This window comes from Pristiophorus japonicus, chromosome 9 (genome assembly GCF_044704955.1).
Source record: "Pristiophorus japonicus isolate sPriJap1 chromosome 9, sPriJap1.hap1, whole genome shotgun sequence".
Taxonomy (NCBI): domain Eukaryota; kingdom Metazoa; phylum Chordata; class Chondrichthyes; family Pristiophoridae; genus Pristiophorus; species Pristiophorus japonicus.
This window is the reverse complement of record NC_091985.1, coordinates 214,490,629-214,512,987: the sequence shown is the minus strand read 5'-3', so window position 1 is coordinate 214,512,987 and position 22,359 is coordinate 214,490,629. Positions and strand designations below refer to the sequence as shown.

The 22,359-nt window shown below is 47.3% G+C and overlaps 1 protein-coding gene across 3 annotated transcripts; it reads left to right on the top strand.

Moving 5' to 3' along the window:
- The first annotated feature begins 376 nt into the window (after positions 1-376).
- LOC139273628 (zinc finger protein 79-like) lies at positions 377-22,105 on the top strand. 3 transcript variants are annotated; one of them, XM_070890602.1, is made up of 3 exons: positions 377-440; positions 12,991-13,172; positions 20,672-22,105. In XM_070890602.1, exon 3 carries the CDS (start codon positions 21,030-21,032, stop codon positions 21,813-21,815), a length of 786 nt encoding a protein of 261 aa, XP_070746703.1. In that variant the 5' UTR covers positions 377-440; positions 12,991-13,172; positions 20,672-21,029; the 3' UTR covers positions 21,816-22,105. The 3 variants fall into 3 exon arrangements, with proteins under 3 accessions (XP_070746703.1, XP_070746704.1, XP_070746705.1); XM_070890603.1 differs by lacking the exon at positions 377-440 and adding an exon at positions 10,245-10,501; XM_070890604.1 differs by lacking the exons at positions 377-440; positions 12,991-13,172 and adding an exon at positions 16,733-16,952.
- Positions 22,106-22,359: the final 254 nt, after the last annotated feature.

Below are 22,359 nucleotides of genomic sequence, written 5' to 3'. Positions count from 1 at the left end.
GCCCTGACTGTGAGTCCAGGATAGAAATTCACAACATTCTCTCCTCCTGGTTCCTGGCCCAGGGAAAGGCCGCGCATGCGCCCTGCTGCCCCCTCAGCCTCCCAAGATGGCGGACGTCCCCCGGACCTGTCACCGGGAGAAAGCCCCGCAGCTTCCCCCCCCCGCCCGGGGGCCCCGCTCGGGGAAAGGCCGGAGCCGCAGGTTCTTGTTCGGGGCCTGGGCCCGCACCGTCCGCGCATGCACAGCTCACACTGCCTGGGTGATTGACGGCAGCTCTCAACCAATAGGAAGAGCGGGGGCGGGACTGGAGGACCGAGCGGGCGGTGGGTCCTCCAACCAATCAGAGTGTGCGAGGGGCGGGGCTGAGCCCGGGTCTCCCTCACTGAGCATGCGCGGGCGGTGAAGACGGAGCTCGGTCGGAAAGATGCTTCCGGAAGGCGGTAGGAGATTGTGGGCGCTGCGGGGAGATATGGACCCGGGGGTGGGCTGGGAATCTTCATAAACACCCGGTGTAGGCCTCAGGCGTAGAATCAGAGCCCGTAGCCCCCCTGTTTGTCCCGCAGTGACAGGCCCGGGTCAGCGGGGTCACTGGCCGCCATCTTCCACAGGCGGAGTTACGGCGCATGCGCGGCCCTTGGCCAGGAAGAATGAGTAGGCGGGGCTTCAGGGTTCCAGTCACGTCACAGACAGACCCTCGGAGCGAGGGAGACTTGGTCCACTCAGTGAGTTCTCAGGTGACTGAACAGTCCAATCTGGGAATTACAGTCTCTGTCACAGGTGGGACAGACAGACAGTGGGTGGGTGGGGAGTCTGGTTTGCCGCATACTGGTTCCGCTTGATTTCTGCATGCTCTCGGTGACGAGACTCGAGGTGCTCAGCGTCCTCCCAGATGCATAGAAAATAGGGTGCAGGAGTAGGTCATTTGACCCTTCGAGCCTGCATCACCATTCAATGTGATCATTCACCTCAGTACCCTTTTCCTGCTTTCACTCCATACCCCTTGATCCCTTTAGCAGTCGGGGCCACATCTAACTCCCTCTTGAATATATCCACTGAACTGGCATCAACAACTCTCTGCAGTAGAGAATTCCACAGGTTAACAACTCTCTGAGTGAAGAAGTTTCTCCTCATCTCACCCCTTATCCTTAGACTGTGTCCCCTGGTTCTGGACTTCCCCAACATTGGGAACATTCTTCCTGCATCTAACCTGTCCCGTCCCATCAGAATTTTACCTGTTTCTATGAGATCCCCTCTCATCCTTCTACACTCCAGTGAATACAGGCCCAGTCGATCCAGTCTCTCCTCATATGTCAGTCCTGTCATCCCGGGAATCAGTCTGATGAACATTCGCTGCACTCTCTGAATAGCAAGAACGTCCTTCCTCAGATTAGGAGACCAAAACTGAACACAATATTCCAGTTGAGGCCTCACCAAGGCCCTGTACAACTGCAGGAGGACCTCCTTGTTCCTATACACAAATTCTGTAGCTATAAAGGCCACCATGCCATTTGCCTTCTTCACCGCCTGCTGTACTTGCATGCCAAATTTCAATGACTGATGTACCATGTCACCCAGGTCTCGTACCTCCCCCTTTCCTAATCTACCGCCATTCAGGTAATATTCTGCCTTTGTGTTTTTGCCAGCAAAGTGGATAACCTCACATTTATCCACATTATACTGTATCTGCCATGCATTTGCCCACTCACCTAACCTGTCCAAGTCACTCTGCAGCTTCTTAGCATCCTCCCCACAGCTCACACCGCCACTCACTTAGGGTGGTCTTTGGCCAGGGACTCCCAGGTGTCGGTGGGGATGTTGCACTTTATCAGGGAGACTTTGAGTGTGTCCTTGAAACATTTCATCTGCCCACCTGGGGCTCGCTTGCTGTGTCGGAGTTCCGAGTAGAGCGCTTGCTTTGGAAGTGTTGTGTCAGGCATGCGAACAATGTGGTCTGCCCAAAGGAGCTGGTCGAGTGTGGTCATTGCTTCAATGCTGGGGATGTTGGCTTGATGGAGAACACTGACATTGGTACGTCGGAAGGAAGCCAGCATCGCGAGACCTGAGCGGGCGCGGGAGCACAAAGGGCAGCGGCAGCTTGGAGCAGCGGCCAGCTGCAGCAGGGGCAGAAAGTAATAAAAGAAGTAAAAAGAAATTGAAGTGTGACATCACAGCCAAGCGCGTAAGTGATTGGTGATTGGCTGGTGGATTGGTGGGTAATTTATCTCTTTCTTTTCTTAAAAGTAGGTAACCTTTGGCATTGTTGCCAAATTAAGTTAATTTAAGGATTAAGGCATGGCAGGAGAGCCCAGACCCATGTCATGCTCCTCCTGTGCTATGTGGGAAATCAGGGACACTGGAAGTGTTCCCTGACTATGTGTGCGGGATGTGTATCCAGCTGAAGCTCCTATCAGACCGCATTGTGGCACTGGAGCTGCGTATGGATTCACTCTGGAGCATCTGCGATGCTGAGGATATCGTGAATAGCACGTTTAGTGAGTTGGTCACATCACAGGTAAAGATTACAAAGGCAGATAGGAAATGGGTGACCATCAGGCAGAGCAGGAGTAGGAAGGTAGTACAGGGGTTCCCTGTGGTCATCTCCCTCCAAAACAGTACCACTTTGGATACTGATGGGGGAGATGGCTCATCAGGGGAAGGCAGCAGCAGCCAAGTTCATGGCACCATGGGTGGCTCTGCTGCACAGGAGGGCAGGAAAAAGAGTGGGAGAGCTACAGTGGTAGGGGATACTATTGTAAGTGGAATAGATGGTCGTTTCTGCGGCCGCAATTGAGACTCCAGGATGGTATGTTGCCTCCCTGGTGCAAGAGTCAAGGATGTCTCGGAGTGACTGCAGGGCATGCTGGAGGGGGAGGATGAACAGCCAATTGTCGTGATGCATATAGGTACCAATGATATGGGTAAAAAAAACGGGATGAGGTCCTACAAGCTGAATTTAGGGAGCTAGGAGTTAAAACAAAAAGTAGGACCTCAACGGTAATAATCTCAGGATTGCTACCAGTACCACGTGCTAGTCAGAGTAGAAATAGCAGGATAGTTAAGATGAATACGTGGCTTGAGGAATGGTGTAAGAGGGAGGGATTCAAATTCCTATGACAGCGACACTGAAACCGGTTCTGAGGGAGCTGGGACCAGTACAAACCAGACAGTCTGCATCTGGGCAGGACTGGAACCGATGTTTGCTAGTGCTGTTGGGGAGGGCTTAAACTAATATGGCAGGAGGATGGGAATCTATGCAGGGAAACAGAGGGAAGTAAAATGGGGGCAGAAGCAAAAAGTCAAAGGGAGATAAGGAAAAGTGGAGGGCAGAGAAATCAAAGGCAAAAATCAAAAAGGGTCACAGTACAACATAATTCTAAAAAGGACAAAGTGTGTAAAAAAAAAAACAAGCCTGAAGGCTCTGTGTCTCAATGCGAGGAGCATTTGTAATAAGGTAGATGAATTAATTGCACAGATAGCTGTTAACGGATATGATGTAATTGGGATTACGGAGACATGGTTCCAGGGTGACCAAGGCTGGGAACTCAACAACCAGGGATATTCAATATTCAGGAAGGATAGACAGAAAGGAAAAGGAGGTAGAAACATAGAAAATAGGTGCAGGAGTAGGCCAATCGGCCCTTCTAGCCTGCACCGCCATTCAATGAGTTCGTGGCTGAACATGCAACTTCAGTACCCCATTTCTGCATTCTCACCATACCCCTTGATCCCCTTAGTAGCAAGGACTACATCGAACTCTTTTTTGAATATATTTAGTGAATTGGCCTCAACAACTTTCTGTGGTAGAGAATTCCACAGGTTCACCACTCTCTGGGTGAAGAAGTTCCTCCTCATCTCGATCCTAAATGGTTTACCCCTTCTCCTTAGACTGTGACCCCTGGTTCTGGACTTCCCCAACATTGGGAACATTTTTCCTGCATCTAACCTGTCTAAACCCATCAGAATTTTAAACGTTTCTATGAGGTCCCCTATCATTCTTCTGAACTGCAGTGAATACAAGTCCAGTTGATCCAGTCTTTATTGATAGGTCAGTCCCGCCATCCTGGGAATCAGTCTGGTGAACCTTCGCTGCACTCCCTCAATAGCAAGAATGTCCTTCCTCAGGTTAGGAGACCAAAACTGTACACAATACTCCAGGTGTGGCCTCACCAATGCCCTGTACTCAAATCCCCTCGCAATGAAGGCCAACATGCCATTTGCTTTCTTAACCGCCTGCTGTACCTGCATGCCAACCTTCAATGACTGATGTACCATGACACCCAGGTCTTGTTGCACCTCCCCTTTTCCTAATCTGTCACCATTCAGATAATAGTCGGTCTCTCTGTTTTTACCACCAAAGTGGATAACCTCACATTTATCCACATTATACTTCATCTGCCATGCATTTGCCCACTCACCTAACCTATCCAAGTCGCTCTGCAGCCTCATAGCATCCTCCTCGCAGCTCACACTGCCACCTAACTTAGTGTCATCCGCAAATTTGGAGCTCCTACATTTAATCCCCTCGTCTAAATCATTAATGTACAGTGTAAACAGCTGGGGTCCCAGCACAGAACCATGCGGTACCCCACTAGTCACCGCCTGCCATTCTGAAAAGTACCCATTTACTCCTACTCTTTGCTTCCTGTCTGACAACCAGTTCTCAATCCATGTCAGCACACTACCCCCAATCCCATGTGCTTTAACTTTGCACATTAATCTTTTGTGTGGGACCTTGTCGAAAGCCTTCTGAAAGTCCAAATATACCACATCAACTGGTTCTCCTTTCAAATTCTGACAGATATCAATTGTCAGTATACGATCCATTCAAGTCAATGGAAGACGAGAGAGGAGTTGGGGTGAGGGGGTTGGAGAGTAGGAGTGAATGAGGAATTGGGGTGAGGGGGGATTGGAGAGTAGGGGTGAATGAGGAGTTGGGGTGAAGGGTTCACTGCTCATGAATAGACTGTTGAACTATAATGAGGTTTGTTTTCTGTTTACAATGTTTTGAGTTGTGTGTTTAACTGAAGTCAGACACAGAGCTGCAGTTACTCGCGGGCACTGGGCTGTTTCTAGTGAATGAATGTGGAAAGTGTTAGTGGGGAATAGATTTGTGTGGGATCATTCTGTGCTGAACACATTGCTGGGCTGCGAGTTTTTTATTCGATCATGGGATGTGGGTGTCACTGGCAAGGCCAGCATTTATTGCCCATCACTAATTGCCCTTGAGAAGATGGTGGTAAGCCACCTTCATGAACCGCTGCAGTCCGTGTGGTGAAGGTACTCCCACAGTGCTGTTAGGGAGGGAGTTCCAGGAATTTGACCCAGCGACAATCAAGGAATGGCAATATACTTCCAAATCAGGATGGTGTATGACTTGGAGGGGAACGTGGAGGTGGTGGTGTTCCCACGTGCTTGCTGCCCTTGTCCTTCTAGGTGGTAGAGTTCGCGGGTTTGGAAGGTGCTGCTGAAGAAGCCTTGGCGAGTTGCTGCAGTGTATCTTGTAGATGGTACACACTGCAGCCACGTTGCGCCGGTGGTGGAGGGAGTGGATGTTTAAAGTGGTGGATGGGGTGTCAATCAAGCGGGCTGCTTTGTCCTGGATGGTGTTGAGCTTCATTCATCCAGGCAAGTGGAGAGAATTCCATCACACTCCTGACTTATGCCTTGTAGATGATGGAGAGGCTTTGGGGAGTCAGGAGGTGAGACACTCACTGCAGAATACCCAGCCTCTGACCTGCTCTTGTTGTCACAGTATTTATGTGGCTGATCCAGTTAAGTTTCTGGTCAATGGTGACCCCCAGGATGTTAATGGTAGAGGATTCGGCGAGGATAATGCCATTGAATGTTAAGGGGCGGTGGTTAGACTCTCGCTTGTTGGAGATAGTCATTGCCTGGCACTTGTGTGGCACAAATTTTATTTGCCACATATCAGCCCAAGCCTGAATGTTGTCCAGGTCTTGCTGTATGCGGGCATGGACTGTTCCATTATCTGAGGAGTTGCGAATGGAACTGAACACTCTGCAGTCATCAGCAAACATTCCCACTCCTGACCTTATGATGGAAGGAAGGTCATTGATGAAACAACTGATGATGGTTGGGCCTAGGACACTGCCCTGAGGAACTCCTGCAGCGATATCCTGGGGCTGTGATGATTGACCTCCAACCACCACAACCATCTTCCTTCGTACTAGGTATGACTCCAGCCAGTGGAAAATGTTTCCCCTGATTCCCATTGACTTCAGTTTTACTAGGGCTCCTTGATGCCACACTCGGTCAAATGCCTTGATGTCGAGGGCAGTCACTCTCACCTCACCTTTGGAATTCAGCTCTTTTGTCCATGTTTGGACCAAGGCTGTAATGAGGTCTGGAACTGAGTGGTCTTGGCAGAACCCAAACTGGGTATCAGTGAGCAGGTTGTTGCTGAGTAAGTGCTGCTTGATAGAACTGTTGACACCTTCCATCACTTTGCTGATGATTGAGAGTAGACTGATGGGGCGGTAATTGGCTGGATTGGATTTGTCCTTTTTGTGGACCAGACATACCTGAGCAGTTTTCTATATGTTGGGTAAATGCCAGTGTTGTAGCTGTACTGGAACAGCTTGGCTAGAGTTGCAGCTCGTTCTGGAGCACGTCTTCAACACAACAGCCGGGATGTTGTCGGGGCCCATAACCTTTGCTGTATCAGTGCATTCAGCCGTTTCTTGATATCGTGGTGAATCGAATTGGCTGAAGACTGGCTTCTGTGATGGTGGGGACCTCAGGAGGAAGCCGATATGGATCACTTGACACTTCTGGCTGAAGATGGTTGTAAACACTTCAGCCTTTTTTCTTTTGCACTTATTTGCTAGGCTCCGCCATCATTGAGGATGGGGATATTCATGGAGCCTCCTCCTCCCGTTAACTGTTTAATGGACCACCACCATTCACGACTGGATGTGGCAGGACTAGAGCTTTTATCTGATCCGATGGTTATGGGATTGCTTAGCCTTGTCTATAGTATGCTGCTTCTGCTTTTTAGCATGCATGTAGTCCTGTGTTGCAGCTTCCCCAGGTTGGCACCGTATTTTCAGGTGTGCCTGGTGCTGTTCCTGGCATGCTCTTCTACACTCTTCATTGAACCAGGGTTGGTCCCCAGGCTTTATAGTAATGGTAGAGTGAGGGATATGCCGGGCCTTGAGGTTACAGATTGTGATGGAATACAATTCTGCTGCTGCTGATGGCCCACAGCGCCTCATGGATGCCCAGTTTTGAACTGCTAGATATGTTTTGCATCTATCCCATTTAGCACGGTGGTAGTGCCACACAACACAATGGAGGGTGTCCTCCGTATCAAGACGGGACTTCATCTCCACAATGACTCTGCAGTGGTCGCTGCTACCAGTGCTGTCATGGACAGATGCATCTGCAACAAGTAGATTGGTAAGGACGACATCAAGTAGGTTTTTCCTCTCGAGTTGGTTCTCACCATCTGCTGCAGGCCCAGTCGAGCAGTTATGTCCTTCAGGACTCGGTCAGCAGTGGTGCTACCGAGCCACTCGATGATGGACATTGAAGTCCCTCACCCAGAGTACATTCTGTGTCCTTGCTACTCTCAGTGCCTCTTCCACGTGGTGTTCAACATGGAGGAGTACTGATTCATCAGCTGAGGGAGGGCGGTAGGTGGTAATCAGCAGGATATTTCCTTATCCATGCTTGACCTGAAGCCATGAGACTTCATGGGGTCCGGAGTTTTACCTATTACTGATGTCAAACTGATGGGCCTATAGCTACCCGGGTCTGCATTGTCACCTTTTTTAGAAATGGGGACTACATTAGTCTCCTTCCAATCTGTAGGAACTATTCCAGAGTGCAGTGAGCAATTAAAAATAAAGGCAATTACTGATAATTAATCCTTGCCCGTCAGCTTGGTCCACTTGAACCCAGATCACTTCAGCTGTGCCTAATAAGGCAATATCAAATCTCTCAAGCTGTTAGATTCTCACTGATTGAAATAGCAACCCCAGCTCCCCTTTGACCTACACTATCCTTTCTCAAACCATTGTAGACCTTTAGGTGAATGTCTGCCATCATTGTCATCTAGTCATGTCTCAGAAATACACAATACGTCTAAATTCTCCAACACAGCACAGGATTACAATTCTAACAATTTGCTTCCAACACTCCTTGCATTTACATAAAGGCAATTTAAAGGTCTCCCATCTATTTCTTAGTTATTAATTCTTGCTTGCTTCCTAACTGGTTTAACTTCATGCTTTGCTTCTATGTAATTATCACGTGCAATAAGGCTAACTTTGAACTTATCTACACTATCCCCTTGCTGAACTCTGGGATAATTCAGCACCCTCTGCCAACCTTTTAGCTCCCAAGAAGTTAAGATGGAGGTTGTCTCTCCTAAACAACTTGCCTCGTCCAGCGAAAACCTCCCAATTATTGATGAAGTGAAGCTGCTTCTTTTTGCAGAGGTCCTGAAACCAGATGTTGAATCCCAAGGTTTTGGCTATTTCTCTCCATCGATCGGGACATGACTGGTAACGTAGAAACATAGAAAATAAGTGCAGGAGTAGGCCATTCGGCCCTTCGAGCCTGCACCACCATTCAATAAGATCATGGCTGATCATTCACCTCAGTACCCCTTTCCCCCCCTCAGCCCGGAGACTACTAATCTTGCATCCCTTTGCTGAAGGACATTTATGAGACTTTTGTAGGAATCCTGCATCACAAATGGACTTCTATCCATGATATCATTATTTCCAATATGTAAACCTACTAAATATCTTGGCACTCACCTTTCATTAATTCTTCCACACGGTGCTGGAGATCAGTTACCTTGGTCTCTGGAAAACAGAAGACTGCTCTTGACAGAGCCTTACCTCTACATAGGCTGCTGCCTGTGTGCCTGATGGTGGAGTCCCCAATGAGGATTGCCCATTGCCTCTTGCTCTTGCTCTGGCTGTTCAAACAATGTCCTCTTGGACTTTTCAGCCTTCCTCTTACCTTTTCCAAGATGCTGATATTAGGATTGAGGTTCGGTATCACTGGTGCTGACCTCACTGCCTGTCGTGTTCTCCAAATCACAAAGCGGGGCATACCGGTTTGAAGTAATAAGAGAATCCAAAGAAACTGTCCCTTTAAATGGGCACAGAGACTCTCTCCCTTTAAACAGGCACAGAAACTATGTGAAACTAAGAAAGAAGCATTATTGACCAACTAAAAGTAAACCAGATGCTGGAGCCTGTAAGTAGCGCTCCACCAGCCGACATCCGACTGAAACACGACTGCTATCGTCATCAGTGCCAGCCACAGGACCCAGGGGCGAGGGACAATTTTTGGTCCGGGGTGCTGTTCATGGTGATGATGTCAGCCTCACTGAGCACAGCAGAGCGGGGTGCAACGTCTTACCGTCGCTGCAAAACTCCCGGCAAATTTAGCGGAAAGCGCTGTTCTCACCGCGCCCAGTCGCAAACTCATTTGCACCCATTATCGCCAGCTGGGAGTGTTAATGGGAGATACAAAGTAGCAAAATTTCACCCCCTCTCCCTTTAAACAGGCACAGGGACACTGCAAATTTAAACAAACGCAGATACACTTCCCCTTTAAACATGTACAGAGACACTGCCCATTTAAACAGGGACACTGCACCTTTGTGAGTCTCAGAGACACTGCCTCTTTAAAAAGGCAGTGACGCCCTCAAAGCCACCTTGAACAAGTGCATCATCATCATCATAGGCAGTCCCTCAAAATCGAGGAAGACTTGCTTCCACTCTAAAAGTGAGTTCTTAGATGACGGAACAGTCTAATATGGGTATTACAGTCTCTGTCACAGGTGGGACAGACAGTCGTTGAAGGAATGGGTGGGTGGGACTGGTTTGCCGCACGTTCTTTCCGCTGCCCGAGTTTGTTTTCTGCATGCTCTCGGCGACGAGACTCGAGGTGTTCAGCACCCTCCCGGATGCACTTCTTCCACTTAGGATGGTCTTTGGCCAGAGACTCCCAGGTGTCGGTGGGGATGTTCCATTTTATCACGGAGGCTTTGACGGTGTTACTGAATTGCTTCCTCTGCCCACCTGAGGCTCGCTTGCCATGTAGGAGTTCTGAGTAGAGCGCTTGCTTTGGGAGTCTTGTGTCAGGCATGTGAACGATGTGGCCCACGCAGCAGAGCTGGTCGAGTGTGGTCAGTGCTTCGATGCTGAAGATGTTGGCCTGATCGAGGACGCTAACGTTGGTGTGTCTGTCCTTCCAGGGGATTTGTAGGATCTTGCGGAGACATCGTTGGTGGTAATTCTCCAGCGATTTGAGATGTCTACTGAATACGGTCCACGTCTCAGCCATACAGGAGGGCAGGTATCACTATGGCCCTGTAGATCATGAGCTTGGTGGCAGATTTGAGGGCATGATCTTCGAACACTCTTTTCCTCAGGCACTCGAAGGCTGCGCTGGCGCACTGAAGGCGGTGTTGAATCTCGTTGTCGGTGTCTGCCCTTGCTTCTAATAGGCTCCCGAGGTATGGAAAGTAAGTGGTCCATGTTGTCCAGGGCCGCACCATAGATCTTGATGACTGGGGGGGGCGGGGAGGGGCAGTGCTGTGTGGTGGGGTCACGTTGGTGGAGGACCTTTGTCTTACGGATATTTCGTGTCAGGCCTATGCTTTCGTAGGCCTCAGTGAAGATGTTGACTATGACTTGGAGTTCAGTCTCTGAATGTGTGCCGATGCAGAAGAAGTGCAACATCCCCCACCGACACCTGGGAATCCCTGGCCCAAGACCGCCCTAAGTGGAGGAAAGGCATCCGGGAAGACGCTGAGCACCTCGAGTCTCTTCGCCGGGAGCAAGCTGAAGCCAAGAGTCGACAGTGACACCCGTTCCTTCAAACACCATCTGTTCCCACCTGTGACAGAGACTGTAAGTCCCGCATTGGACTCTTCAGTCACCTGAGAACTCATTTTTAATGTGGAAGCAAGTCATCCTCGACTCTGAGGGACTGCCTCAGAAGAGAAGCCCCAGCCCCTTTAAACAGGCACAGTGACCCTGCCCCTTTAAACAGGCACAGTGACCCTGCCCCTTTAAACAGGTTCTGCTCACACAATCAGAGAATGGAAGAAGCCCATTTAGCCCGTCGAGCCCGTGCCGGCTCCCAGCTCGTCCCACACTCTCACCCTTTCCCCCGATCTTTGCAAATGTTTTTCTTTCAGATACTTATCCAATTCCCTTTTGGAAGTTGTGATTGAGTCTGCCTCCACCACCCTTTCAGGCCGTGCATTCCAGATCCTAGCCACTCGCTGTGTACAAAAGTTTTTTCTTGCATCGTCTTTGGTTCATTTGCCACTAAGGGTGGGGGGTGGCGGTGTTTGGGGTGTGTTGTGGTCTCTATGAGGGGGTCAGGTTCCCTTCTGACCAACTTGAGCAGTTTCGAATCGCTCCCTCTCTCTTGGGTTCTGTACTCTGGATTTATTTGGGGGTGTGACAAAAGTGCAGGGGACACTGGTTTGATGCAAAGAATGTTGGTTTTATTACAGTCCAGGTAATACAGGCTTATTACTCTAGTAAGAAAATACACAGCCAAACTTACAATCACTCTAATAAAGAACAATACAAGGAAAGGTACAAGGTCAAACTTATAATCACTCTAATAAAGTACCTTACACTCCACATTCAAAGGGGGTTACAATAAAATTATACCTCCCACCTCCCAATACCTAATTCTAGCTTGGTTAGACTCCAGGGCAGGGACTTATGCTTACCAATCCTTTTGATAGTTAATGGTAGATGGTGATGTTCTTCCTTCCTTCAGGACTTCAAGCCTTCGAGGCTGGAGAAGTTAGTTTTACAACTGTCATGTTGGTTTCGCTCCTTGTCTTGATGAGGTAGTAGCGACCACCCCTCTCCCCCACCAACATCGGTTGAAAACAGTGGCCAGTTATACGATTTCAGTGTTCTAATCTTGCCACCAAATCTCTTCACAATCCTTTGTATAATTTTGGCGGGCTTGGTTCTTCTTTGTAATATTTTGTCAGGCTCGTTAAAGTTGATAATGTCTTGGGTGGGTTGATCTTCGAAAAACTGTTTCCTGATGGAAATATTAGTTTGGTAATTGCAATGTCCTTTTGTGCTTAGTCTTTCGCATACAGGCTGGATTGGGCCTCTTTGTGATGTTTCTGCTGAAAGTGGTTTGTCCAGACCCATGTTGATGGGGAGCTATCTCTGGGTGATACTGTGATGGTAATGTCTCTTGTGGAGGAAGATTTCCAAATACTCATTCTTCCAGACAGGTTAACGCAGTCCTCACACCCAGACAGTCCCAATAATCAAGTGGACTTCTTTAGTTCCCTAGGTCCGCCCACAGGCTTGAATTTGTCTTGTAAAAGTTCATAATTCTATTAAAGTTTGTAGTTTCTTCCATAAGCACTTTGGAGTTCCAAACTTTTCGGTAGATAGTCCCAAATTAAATTTCCTTTCAAATGAGCCCAAATACAGGGAGAGTGGGGGGGGGGGGGGTTCTGGTGAATTTTGCTCTCTGCTGTCTCCTCAGCTTCTCTCTCTACCCTGTCCAGACCCTCATGATTTTGAATACCTCTATCTAATCACCTCTTAACTTTTTCTGCTCCAAGGAGAACAACTCCAGTTTCTTTAGTCGACCCACGTAACTGAAATCCCTCATCTCATGAATCATTCTTGTAAATCTTTTCCGCACCCTCTAAGGCCTTCACATCCTATTGTGCGGTGCCCAGAATTGGACACAATACCCCAGTTGAGGTCGAACCAGTATTTTATAAAGGTTCATCATAACCTCCTTGCTTTTGTACTCTATGATGCCCAGGATCCCGTAAGCTTTATTAACTGATTTCTCAACCAGTCCTGTCACCTTCAGAGATTTGTGCACATATACCCGCAGATCTCACTGTTCATGCACCCCCTTTAGGATTGTACTCTTTCGTTTATTTTGCCTCTTCTCGTTCATTTAATCATGCTTCTCCAATTTTATTTCTTTACTCAGGTTCACGGCCTCATTTTATTTCTTCCTCCGAGCTTCTCAACTTAATCTGGCAGCGTAATGTTGGTGAGTGGTGATTGATTGCCCTGGGAACCAACAGGAAGAGAGGTCAGAGGGCCCAGGGAGCAGCGTGTTCTGCAACCAATCGCGGTGCTTGAGGGTTGGATCCTGAGTCAGCCAGTCAGGTGAGTCAGTGTGAACCCCTGTTAAACAATTTATCTTTTAAAAGTTAGAACACAATTTCTTTTCTCAACAAAACAGTTTAACATTTGTCAGTATTTTGGGTCCCTGGAGTTCCTATTATAAGTTTCAGGTACTTCAGTGCCAAGTGGATTAGGTGTTTAAAGGTCATTCAATTCCCTCTTTCCACTTTGCTGTTAGTTAAATGTACAGTGATTGATTTCCTCTCATTATTCATTCATAGTAGTTAAAGTAACATCCTTCCTGTTGGTATTGAGTCAGATTCTGTGCTTGGCGAGATAGCTGGTGGCATTAACCTTTAAAATTGTCATCCTCTTGTTCAAATCTCTCCAGGATCTCGCCCCTCCCTATCTCTGCAACCTCCTCCTGCCCACCAACCCTCTTAATTAGGATGGGTTTGTTTTCTTTGAAACAGAGGAGTATGTGGGGAGACCTTAATGAGGTCTATAAAATTTTGAGGGGCCTAGATAGAGCGGATAGGAAGGACCTGTTTCCCTCAGCACAGGGGTCAACCACTAGGGTGTATAGGGTTAAAGTAATTGTGGGGGAGGTTTAGAAGCGATTTGAGGGGAAATTTCTTCACCCAGAAGGTGGTGGGGGTCTGGAACTCACTGCCTGGAAGGGTGGAAGGTTCAGAAACCCTCACCACAGTGCATCCGCGAGACTGAGAACTTTGTAGATAGCATGTTTCAGAGGGTGTTCACCCTGCAGCTTAAGTGAGTGCAGGTATAGGAGGGAATGGGTGACCGCCAGACAGACAAGAAGGACCAGGCAGGTGGGGCAGGAGTCCCCTGACTCGCTAACCGGTTTTCAGTTCCGGATACTGGTGAGCCCGATGTTTGCTCTGGGGAGTGCAACCAATGCCAAGTCCACGGTACCACGGGTTGCTCAGCTGCCGGCAGATTTTAGGGAGCTAGGAAAGCGATTAAAAGCACGACCTCAAAGGTCATAGGGCCCAAGTTTCCACATGATTTGCGCCTGATTTTTAGGAACAACTGGTGGAGAACGGACTATCTTAGAAATCGCAATTCTCCACATTTTTTTTTCTGCAGTTCTAGTCAGGTAGAACAGTTCTACTTTGGAACAGAATGTTTTTTTCAAAAGGGGGCGTGTCCGGCCACTGACGCCTGATTTCAAAGTTTCCACAGTGAAAACGTACTCCAAACTAAAGTAGAATGGAGCCAGTGAAGATTTTTGTAGAACTGAAAAACCTGTTCTACATATTAAAAAATCAGGCGCAGGTTACAAATTAGGCGTCCAGAACGAGGTGGGGGGGGAAGGGAACTCATTAAATTCTACAATAAATCCTTATTTATACTTCTACAAATATTATACAAATAAATCCAACCTGAATAAACATTTATAAGCCAAGAAAAGATTAAATAAACCATCTTCCTACCTGTGTGAAAGTGCTTCAGCCAGGGAGAATTCTGCAGCCGTTCGTGCCGCCAAGCGGGAGAGGGTGGGGGGGGGTAGAAAGCCGTTCGTGTTGCTGAGCGGGAGGAGGAGTGGGGGGGGGGAAGAAAGCTGTTCGTGCCGCTGAGCGGGAGGAGGAGGGGGGGGAAGAAAGCCGTTTGTGCCGCTGAGCGGGAGAGGGAGAGAGAGGGGTATGGAGGGAGAGAGGGAGAGAGGGAGGGGGGGGGAGGGGAAGAGAGGGAGGGAGAAAGGGAGGGAGGGGGGAGGTCAGGTCGGATCGGATCCAGTCTGGGAGCGGGAGTCGGGCCCAGTGTGGGGGGGAACGGGAGCGCGGGTCGGGTTGGGTCCAGTCGGGGTGGGGGGGAGCGGGAACAGGAGCGCGGGTCGGGTCAGTCGGGGGGTTGGGGGAGCGGGTGTCGGGTCGGGGGGGGGAGTAGGAGATGGCCGTGGGAGGAGCCTTATTCACGCAGCCCCAGTGAGGCCATTCAGCCAGGGCTAGGGGCTGCGTGCTTCGGGCCCCTCCCACACAGTTCGGCACCTGGAGCTACTGCACTTGTGTGCCCACTGTAGCGCACATGTGCAGAGGTCCCGGCACTGTTTTCAGTGCAGGGACCTGGCTCCGCCCCCCCCATAACTCGTGCTGGCTGCGCCGAGGGCCAGAAGACCTGCAGGTAGATGGAGAATACCGAGGATTTTTTTAGGCGCCGTTTTAGGCGCGAAAAACGGGCGCCCAGCTCAGAGGGGCGCCCGTTTTTTTTCTTGTGGAAACTTGGGCCCATAATCTCTTGATTACTCCTGGTGCCACGTACTAGTGAGTACAGAAATAGGAAGATAGAACAGATGAATGCACAGCTGGAGAGATAGTGCAGGCGGGAAGCCTTTAGATTCCTGAGACTTTGGGACTATTTCTGGAGGAGGTGGGACCTGTACGTGTCGGGCGGGTTGCCCCTCAACAGGACCGGGACCGATATCCTCACCGGGGGTTTTGCTAATGTTTGGAAGGCAAAGGAAACAAAGGCGAGAAAATAGACAACAAGGGAGTTTGGCAGTGCTAAATGCCAGTGCCGGTATGTTTCGGTGCGATCACCTCTCATTCTTCTCAACTCCAGAGTGTATAGGCCCATTCTACACACTCTCTAATCATAAGACAGCCCTCTTCAGAAACACTTCAATGCCAGTGCATGGAGTCTAGGAAATGATGGCAAATGAGATGAGGGCACTGATGGACATGTGTGAGTATGATATTGTAGCTATTAGTGAGACATGGCTAAAAGAACTGCAGGAATGGCAGCTCAACATTCCTGGTTACAGCGTTTTAAGACGAGATAGAGAGAAGGATAAAAAAAGGAGGTGGGGGGTCGCAATATTAATTAAAAAAACAATTACAGCTGTGAGGAGGGATGATATGTTAGAGAGGTCATCAAATGAGGCCAAATGGGATGAACTGAGGAACAAAAAATGGGCAATCACACTGCTGGGGTTGTACTATAGACCCCCAAACAGTCAGAGGGAGATAGAAGAGCTAAGCGCAAAAATGTTAGGCCAGTAATACTAGGGGATTTCAACTACCCTAACATTAACTGAGATAGAAGTAGTGTGAAAGGTATAGAGGGAGCAGAATTCTTAAAATGCACTCAGGAGAACTTTTTTAGCCAGGACGTAGCAAGCCCAACAAGAGCGGGGCGGTTCTGGATTTAGTTTTAAGGAATTAAGTTTGGGCAGGTGGAAGAGCATTTTTAGTGCTGGTGATCATAATTCAGTTAGATTTAAAGTAGTTATGGAAAAGGACAAAGATAGACCAGAAATAAAAGTTTTCAATTCAGGAAAAGTTAATTTTACTAAGCTGAGATGTGACTTAGCCAAAGTGGACTGGAAACAGCAATTTGAAGGTAAATCAGTGTCAGAGCAGTGGGAGGCATTCAAGGAGGAGATAGTGAGGGTTCAGAGCAAGTATGTTCCGTTAAGAAAAAAAGGTGGGACTAATAAATCTAGAGCCCCTTGGATGTCAACATAACAAATAGGAGCAGGAGTAGGCCATACAGCCCCTCGAGCCTGCTCCGCATTCAGTAAGAACATCAATCTCAACACCACTTTCCTGCCTGATCTCTATATCCTTTGATTCCCCTAGAGTGCAGCGAAGGTTCACCAGACTGATTCCTGGGATGGCAGGACTGTCATATGAGGAGAGATTGGGTCGACTGGCCTGTATTCACTAGAGTTGAGAAGAACGAGAGGGGATTTCATTGAAACGTATAAAATTTTGACTGCGTTAGATAAACTGGATGCGGGGAGGATGTTTCCCATGGCTGGGAAGTCGAGAACAATGGGTCACAGTCTCAGGATACGAGGTAGGAAATTTAGGACTGAGACGAGGAGACATTTTTTCACTCAGAGGGTGGTGAACCTGTGGAATTCTCTTCCACAGAAGGCTGTGGAGGCCAAGTCACTGAATATGTTTAAGAGGGAGATATATAGATTTCTAGAAACCAAAGGCATCAAAGAGTATGGGGAAAAAACGGGGATATGGTATTGAGATAGAGGATCAGCCATGATCATATTAAATGGCAGTGCAGACTCGAAGGGCCGAATGGCCTACTACTGTTCCTATTTTCTACATTTCTATGAGTCCAAAAATCTATATATCTGAGCCTTGAATATACTCAGAGACTCGGCAACCACAGTCCTCTGGGGCAGAGAATTCCAAAGATTTACAACCCACTGAGTGAAGAAATGCCTTCTCATCTCTGTCTTAAATGGCCTACCCCTTATCCTGAGACTGTGCCCCCTAGTTCCATCCAGGGGAATCAACCTCTCAGCATCTACCCTGTCAATCCTCTTCAGAATCTTGTATGTTTCAATGAGATCACCTCTCATTCTTCTAAACTCCAGAGAGTATGGGCCCATTCTACACAATCTCTCATCATAAGACAGCCCTCTCATCCCAGGAATTAATCGTGTACCTTTGTTGCACCGTCTCCAAGGCAAGTATATCCTTCCTTAGATAAGGAGACCAAAACTGTGCACAGTGCGCTAGGTGTGGACTCACCAAGACCCTGTACATTTGTAGCAAGACTTCCTTACTCTTATACTCCACCCCTTGCAATAAAGGACAATGTGCCATTTGCCTTCTTTATTGCTTGCTGTACCTGCATGCTAGCTTTCAGTGTTTCTTGCACGAGGACACCCAAATCTCTCTGAACACCAACATTTAAAAGTTTCTCACCATTTAAAAGATATTCAGTTATTCTAGTCGTCTTACCAAAGTGAACAACCTCACATTTCCCTACATTATACTCCATTTGCCACCTTACTGCCCACTCACATCGTCTATCTATATATCTCTTTGCAGACTCTTGTGCTCCTCACAGCTTACTGTTCCATCTAGTTTTGTATCATCAGAAAACTAAGTTACATTACACTCGGTCCCTTCATCTAGATCATTAAATAGCTGAGGCCCCAGCAATGATCCTTATAGCACCCCACTTGAATAACGGGGATCGTTCTAGGAACTAAGGAATTTTGGAAGATCAAAACCAATGCATCGACTATCTCTGCAGCCATGTCTTTTAGAACCCGAAGATGTAGGCCGTCCGGTCCAGTGATTTGTCAGCTTTTAGTCTCATTCCTCACCCTCATTAGACCCTAGGTTCCCCAACATTGTAGGTATGTTTTATACGTCTTCTACTGATACAAAATATTTGTTTAATGTTTCTGTCATTTCCTTATTCCCCATAATAATTAATAATGTGGAAGTTCCATCAACACACGGACTGCAGTGGCTCAAGATGGTAGCTCACCACCATCTTCTCAAGGGCAATTAGGGGTGGGCAATTAATGCTGGCCTTGCCAGTAACACCCACCTCCCGTGAACAAATACAAAAATAAATAAAAATTCTCCTGTCTCAGCCTCTAAGAGACCAACGTTTATTTTTTCTATTCTACTTTTGCATACTTGAAGAAGCTCTTACAATCTGTTTTTATATTTCTGACTAGTTTTCTCTTGTTTCCCTTTTTATCAATGTTTTGGTCATCCTTTGCTGATTTCTGAAACTCGCAATCCTCAGGCTTACTACTATTCTTTACAACAATATAAGCTTCTTTCAATCCAATGCTATATTTAACTTCTTTAGTTAGCCACAGATGGATCACTTTTCCTGTGGACTTTTGTTTCTCAATGGAATGTATTTTTGTTGAGAATTATATCTTTAAATACTAGCCACTGCTTATCAACTGCTATACCTTTTAATTTATTTTTCCAATCTACCTCAGCCAACTTGCCCTTCAAACCTATGTAATTGGCTTTATTTAAGTTTAAGACTCTAGTTTCAGACTTGGGTAAGTCACACTCAAATATAAGGGGCATACAGGGTAGGATAAAGAAATCAAGACAACCTTATGACAGATACCGAGCGCACAATACTGCAGAACCCCGAGAGGAGTATAGAAAGTGCAGGGGTGAAATTAAAAAGGAAATTAGGAAAGCAAAGAGAGGACATGAAAAAATATAGGCAAGTAAAATCAATGAAAATCCAAAGATGTTTTATAAATATATTAAGAGCAAGAGGTTAGCTAAAGAAAGAGTAGCGCCTATTAGGGACCTGAAAGCAAACGTGTATGGAGGTGGAAGATGTGGGTATGGTTCGAAATGAATACTTTGTGTCTGTTTTCACAAAAGAGAGGAACGAAGCAGACATTGCAATCGGGGACGATGAGTGTGGAATATTAGATGAAATAAACATAATGAGAGGAAGTATTAATGGGTTTAGCATCTTTGAAAGTGGATAAATCCCCAGGCCCGGATGACATATATCCAGGATGTTAAGAGAAGCAAGAGAAGAAATATCAGAGGCTCTGGCCATCAGTTTCCAATCCTCTCTGGCTACAGGTGTGGTGCCGGAGGACAGGAGGACTGCTAATGTGGTACCATTGATTAAAAAGAGAGAAAAGGATAGACCGAGTAATTACAGACCAGTCAGCTTAACCTCGGTGGTGGGAAAATTATTGGAAAAATTTCTAAAGGACCGGATAAATCTTCATTTCGAAAGACACGGATTAATCAAGGACACTCAGCACGGATCTTTTATGGGAAGGTCATGTCTGACTAACTTGATTGAATTTTTTCGAGGAGGTAACCAGGAGCGTCGATGAAGGCATTGCATTTGATGTAGTCTATGTAGATTTTAGCAAAGCTTTTGATAAGGTCGCACGTAGCAGACTGGTCACAAAAGTAAAAGCCCATTGAATCCAATGCAAAGCGGCAAGTTAGATCCAAAATTGGCTGAGGCAGGAAGCAAAGGGTAATGGTCGATGGGTGTTTTTGTGACTGGAAGGCTGTTTCCAGTGGGGTTCTGCAGAGCTCAGTACTAGGTCCCTTGTTTTTTGTGGTATATATCAATGATCTAGAATATAGGGGGTACGATTAAGAAGTTGGCAGATGATACAAAAATTGACCGTGTGATTGATGATGAAGAAGAAAGCTGTAGACTGCACGAAGATATCAATGGACTGGTCAGTGGCAAATGGAATTCACTCTGCAGAAATGTGAGGTAATGCATTTGGGGAGGGCTAACAAAGAAAGGGAATACACATTAAATGGTAGGATACTGAGACGTGTAGAGGAACAGAGGCACCTTGGCGTGCATGCCCACAGATCCCTGAAAGTACCAGGCCAGGTAGATGAGGTGGTTAAGAAGGCATTCGGGATACTTGCCTTTATTACCTGATGCATAGAATATAAGAGCAGGGAGGTTATGCTTGAACTGTATAAAACACTAATTAGGCTACGGTCACCACATTGAAGGAAAGATGTGATTGCACTGGAGAGGGTACAGAGAAGATTTACAAGAATGTTGCCTGGACTGTTAGCTATGAGGAAAGATTGGATAGGCTGGGGTTATTTTCTTTGGAATAGAGGAGGCTGATGGAAGATTGTGTCCGTGCCGGCCGACAATCGGCCAAATGGCCTCCTTCTGTGCTGTAAATTTCTATGATTCTATGAAAACTAGAATTGTCTGTTCTGAATTTCTAACCTGTAGTCAGTGGTGATTTTTGTAAACCCCTTTTACAGGGTATCAGAAGGGGAGGATTTGCAGACAGGAAACTCAAACCAAACATCTTGTCAAGATCAGATAGTCACTCAATTCATCAGGACCTGAATATCGTCGGCCTTTGAATGTGAAAGGAGGAATGTTTGTCTGTTCTGTCTGTGGGAAAAGATTTCAAACAACTGACTGGAAAAGCACCGAGACACACACACTCGAGTGAGAGTGTTCCAGTGCACTGACTGTGGAAAGAGCTTTAACCAGTTACACAGCCTGAAAAAACATCACACCATTCACAGCGGGGAGAAACCGTACACGTGTTCTGTGTGTGGACGAGGCTTCAACTGATCGCCCAACCTGGAGAGAGACAAGGACACCCGCACCATGGAGAAACCGTGGGAATGTGGGGACTGTGGGAAGGGATTCATTTCCCCGTCTGAGCTGGAACTTCATCGACACAGTCACACCGGGGAGAGGCCGTTCACCTGCTCTGAGTGTGGGAAGGAATTCACTTACTCATCTGCCCTTCTGAGACACCAGCAGATTCACACTGGGGAGAGGCCGTTTACCTGCTCTGATTGTGGGAAGGGATTCACTCAGTCATCCAACCTGCTGGCACACCAACAAATTCACACAAGGGAGAGGCCGTTCACCTGCTCTGAGTGTGGGAAGGAATTCACTTACTCATCCAACCTGCTAAGACACCAGCGAGTTCACACTGGGGAAAGGCCATTCACCTGCTCTGATTGTGGGAAGGGATTCACCCAGTTAACCAACCTCACTTCACACCAACTTGTTCACACTGATAATAGACCTTTTAAATGTTCCGACTGTCCGAAGAGCTTTAAAAGCAAAATGGATGTACTGATACACCAGCGCAGTCACACTGGAGAAAGACCATTTACCTGCTCCGTGTGTGGGAAGAGATTCAGTCGTACATGCCACCTGCTGGTACACCAGCGAGTTCACACTGGGGAGAGACCGTTCACCTGCACTGTGTGTGGGAAGGGATTCACTCAGTCATCCGACCTGCTGATACACCAGCGAGTTCACACTGGGGAGAGGCCATTCACCTGCACCGAATGTGGGAAGGGATTCGCTCAGTCATCCCACCTGCGGACACACCAGCAAGTTCACACTAATAAGAGACCTTTTAAATGTTCTGACTGAAGAGTTTTAAAAGCAAAAAGGATCTGTTGACACACCAGTGAGTTCACACTCAGGAGAGGCCGTTCACCTGCTCCATGTGTGAGAAGAGGTTCATTCAGTCATCCCACCTGCTGAGATGCCATCAAATTCACACATGATTGCAGTGGTCGATTCTGCTGTTAATCCAGGACTAAACCATGTTCATTCTGACCGTTGGGGTTTGTTTCTGCTGCTATTAATAACCACTGTAACCGGGCTGGAGTTTAATATTTTGATATCTGTCGAATAAATCAGCTTTCTTTCAAACAGTATTTGATGTCTCCAAGATAAGATGAAATTACCTGATGTCCTATGACAGACTGTTCCATTTTTGGGCCTTTCCTGCTTTCTATCTCTAGATTATTTCAGTTCTCATACCTTTGGTTACTCTCTGACATGTTCCAGCTTGTGTGATAAAGTGCTTCCTGTCATCACCACTAAATGGCCTAGCTCTAATGTTAAGGTTATGACCTCTTGTTTTGGACTCTCCCACCACAGGAAATAGTTTCTTTATCTACCCTATCAT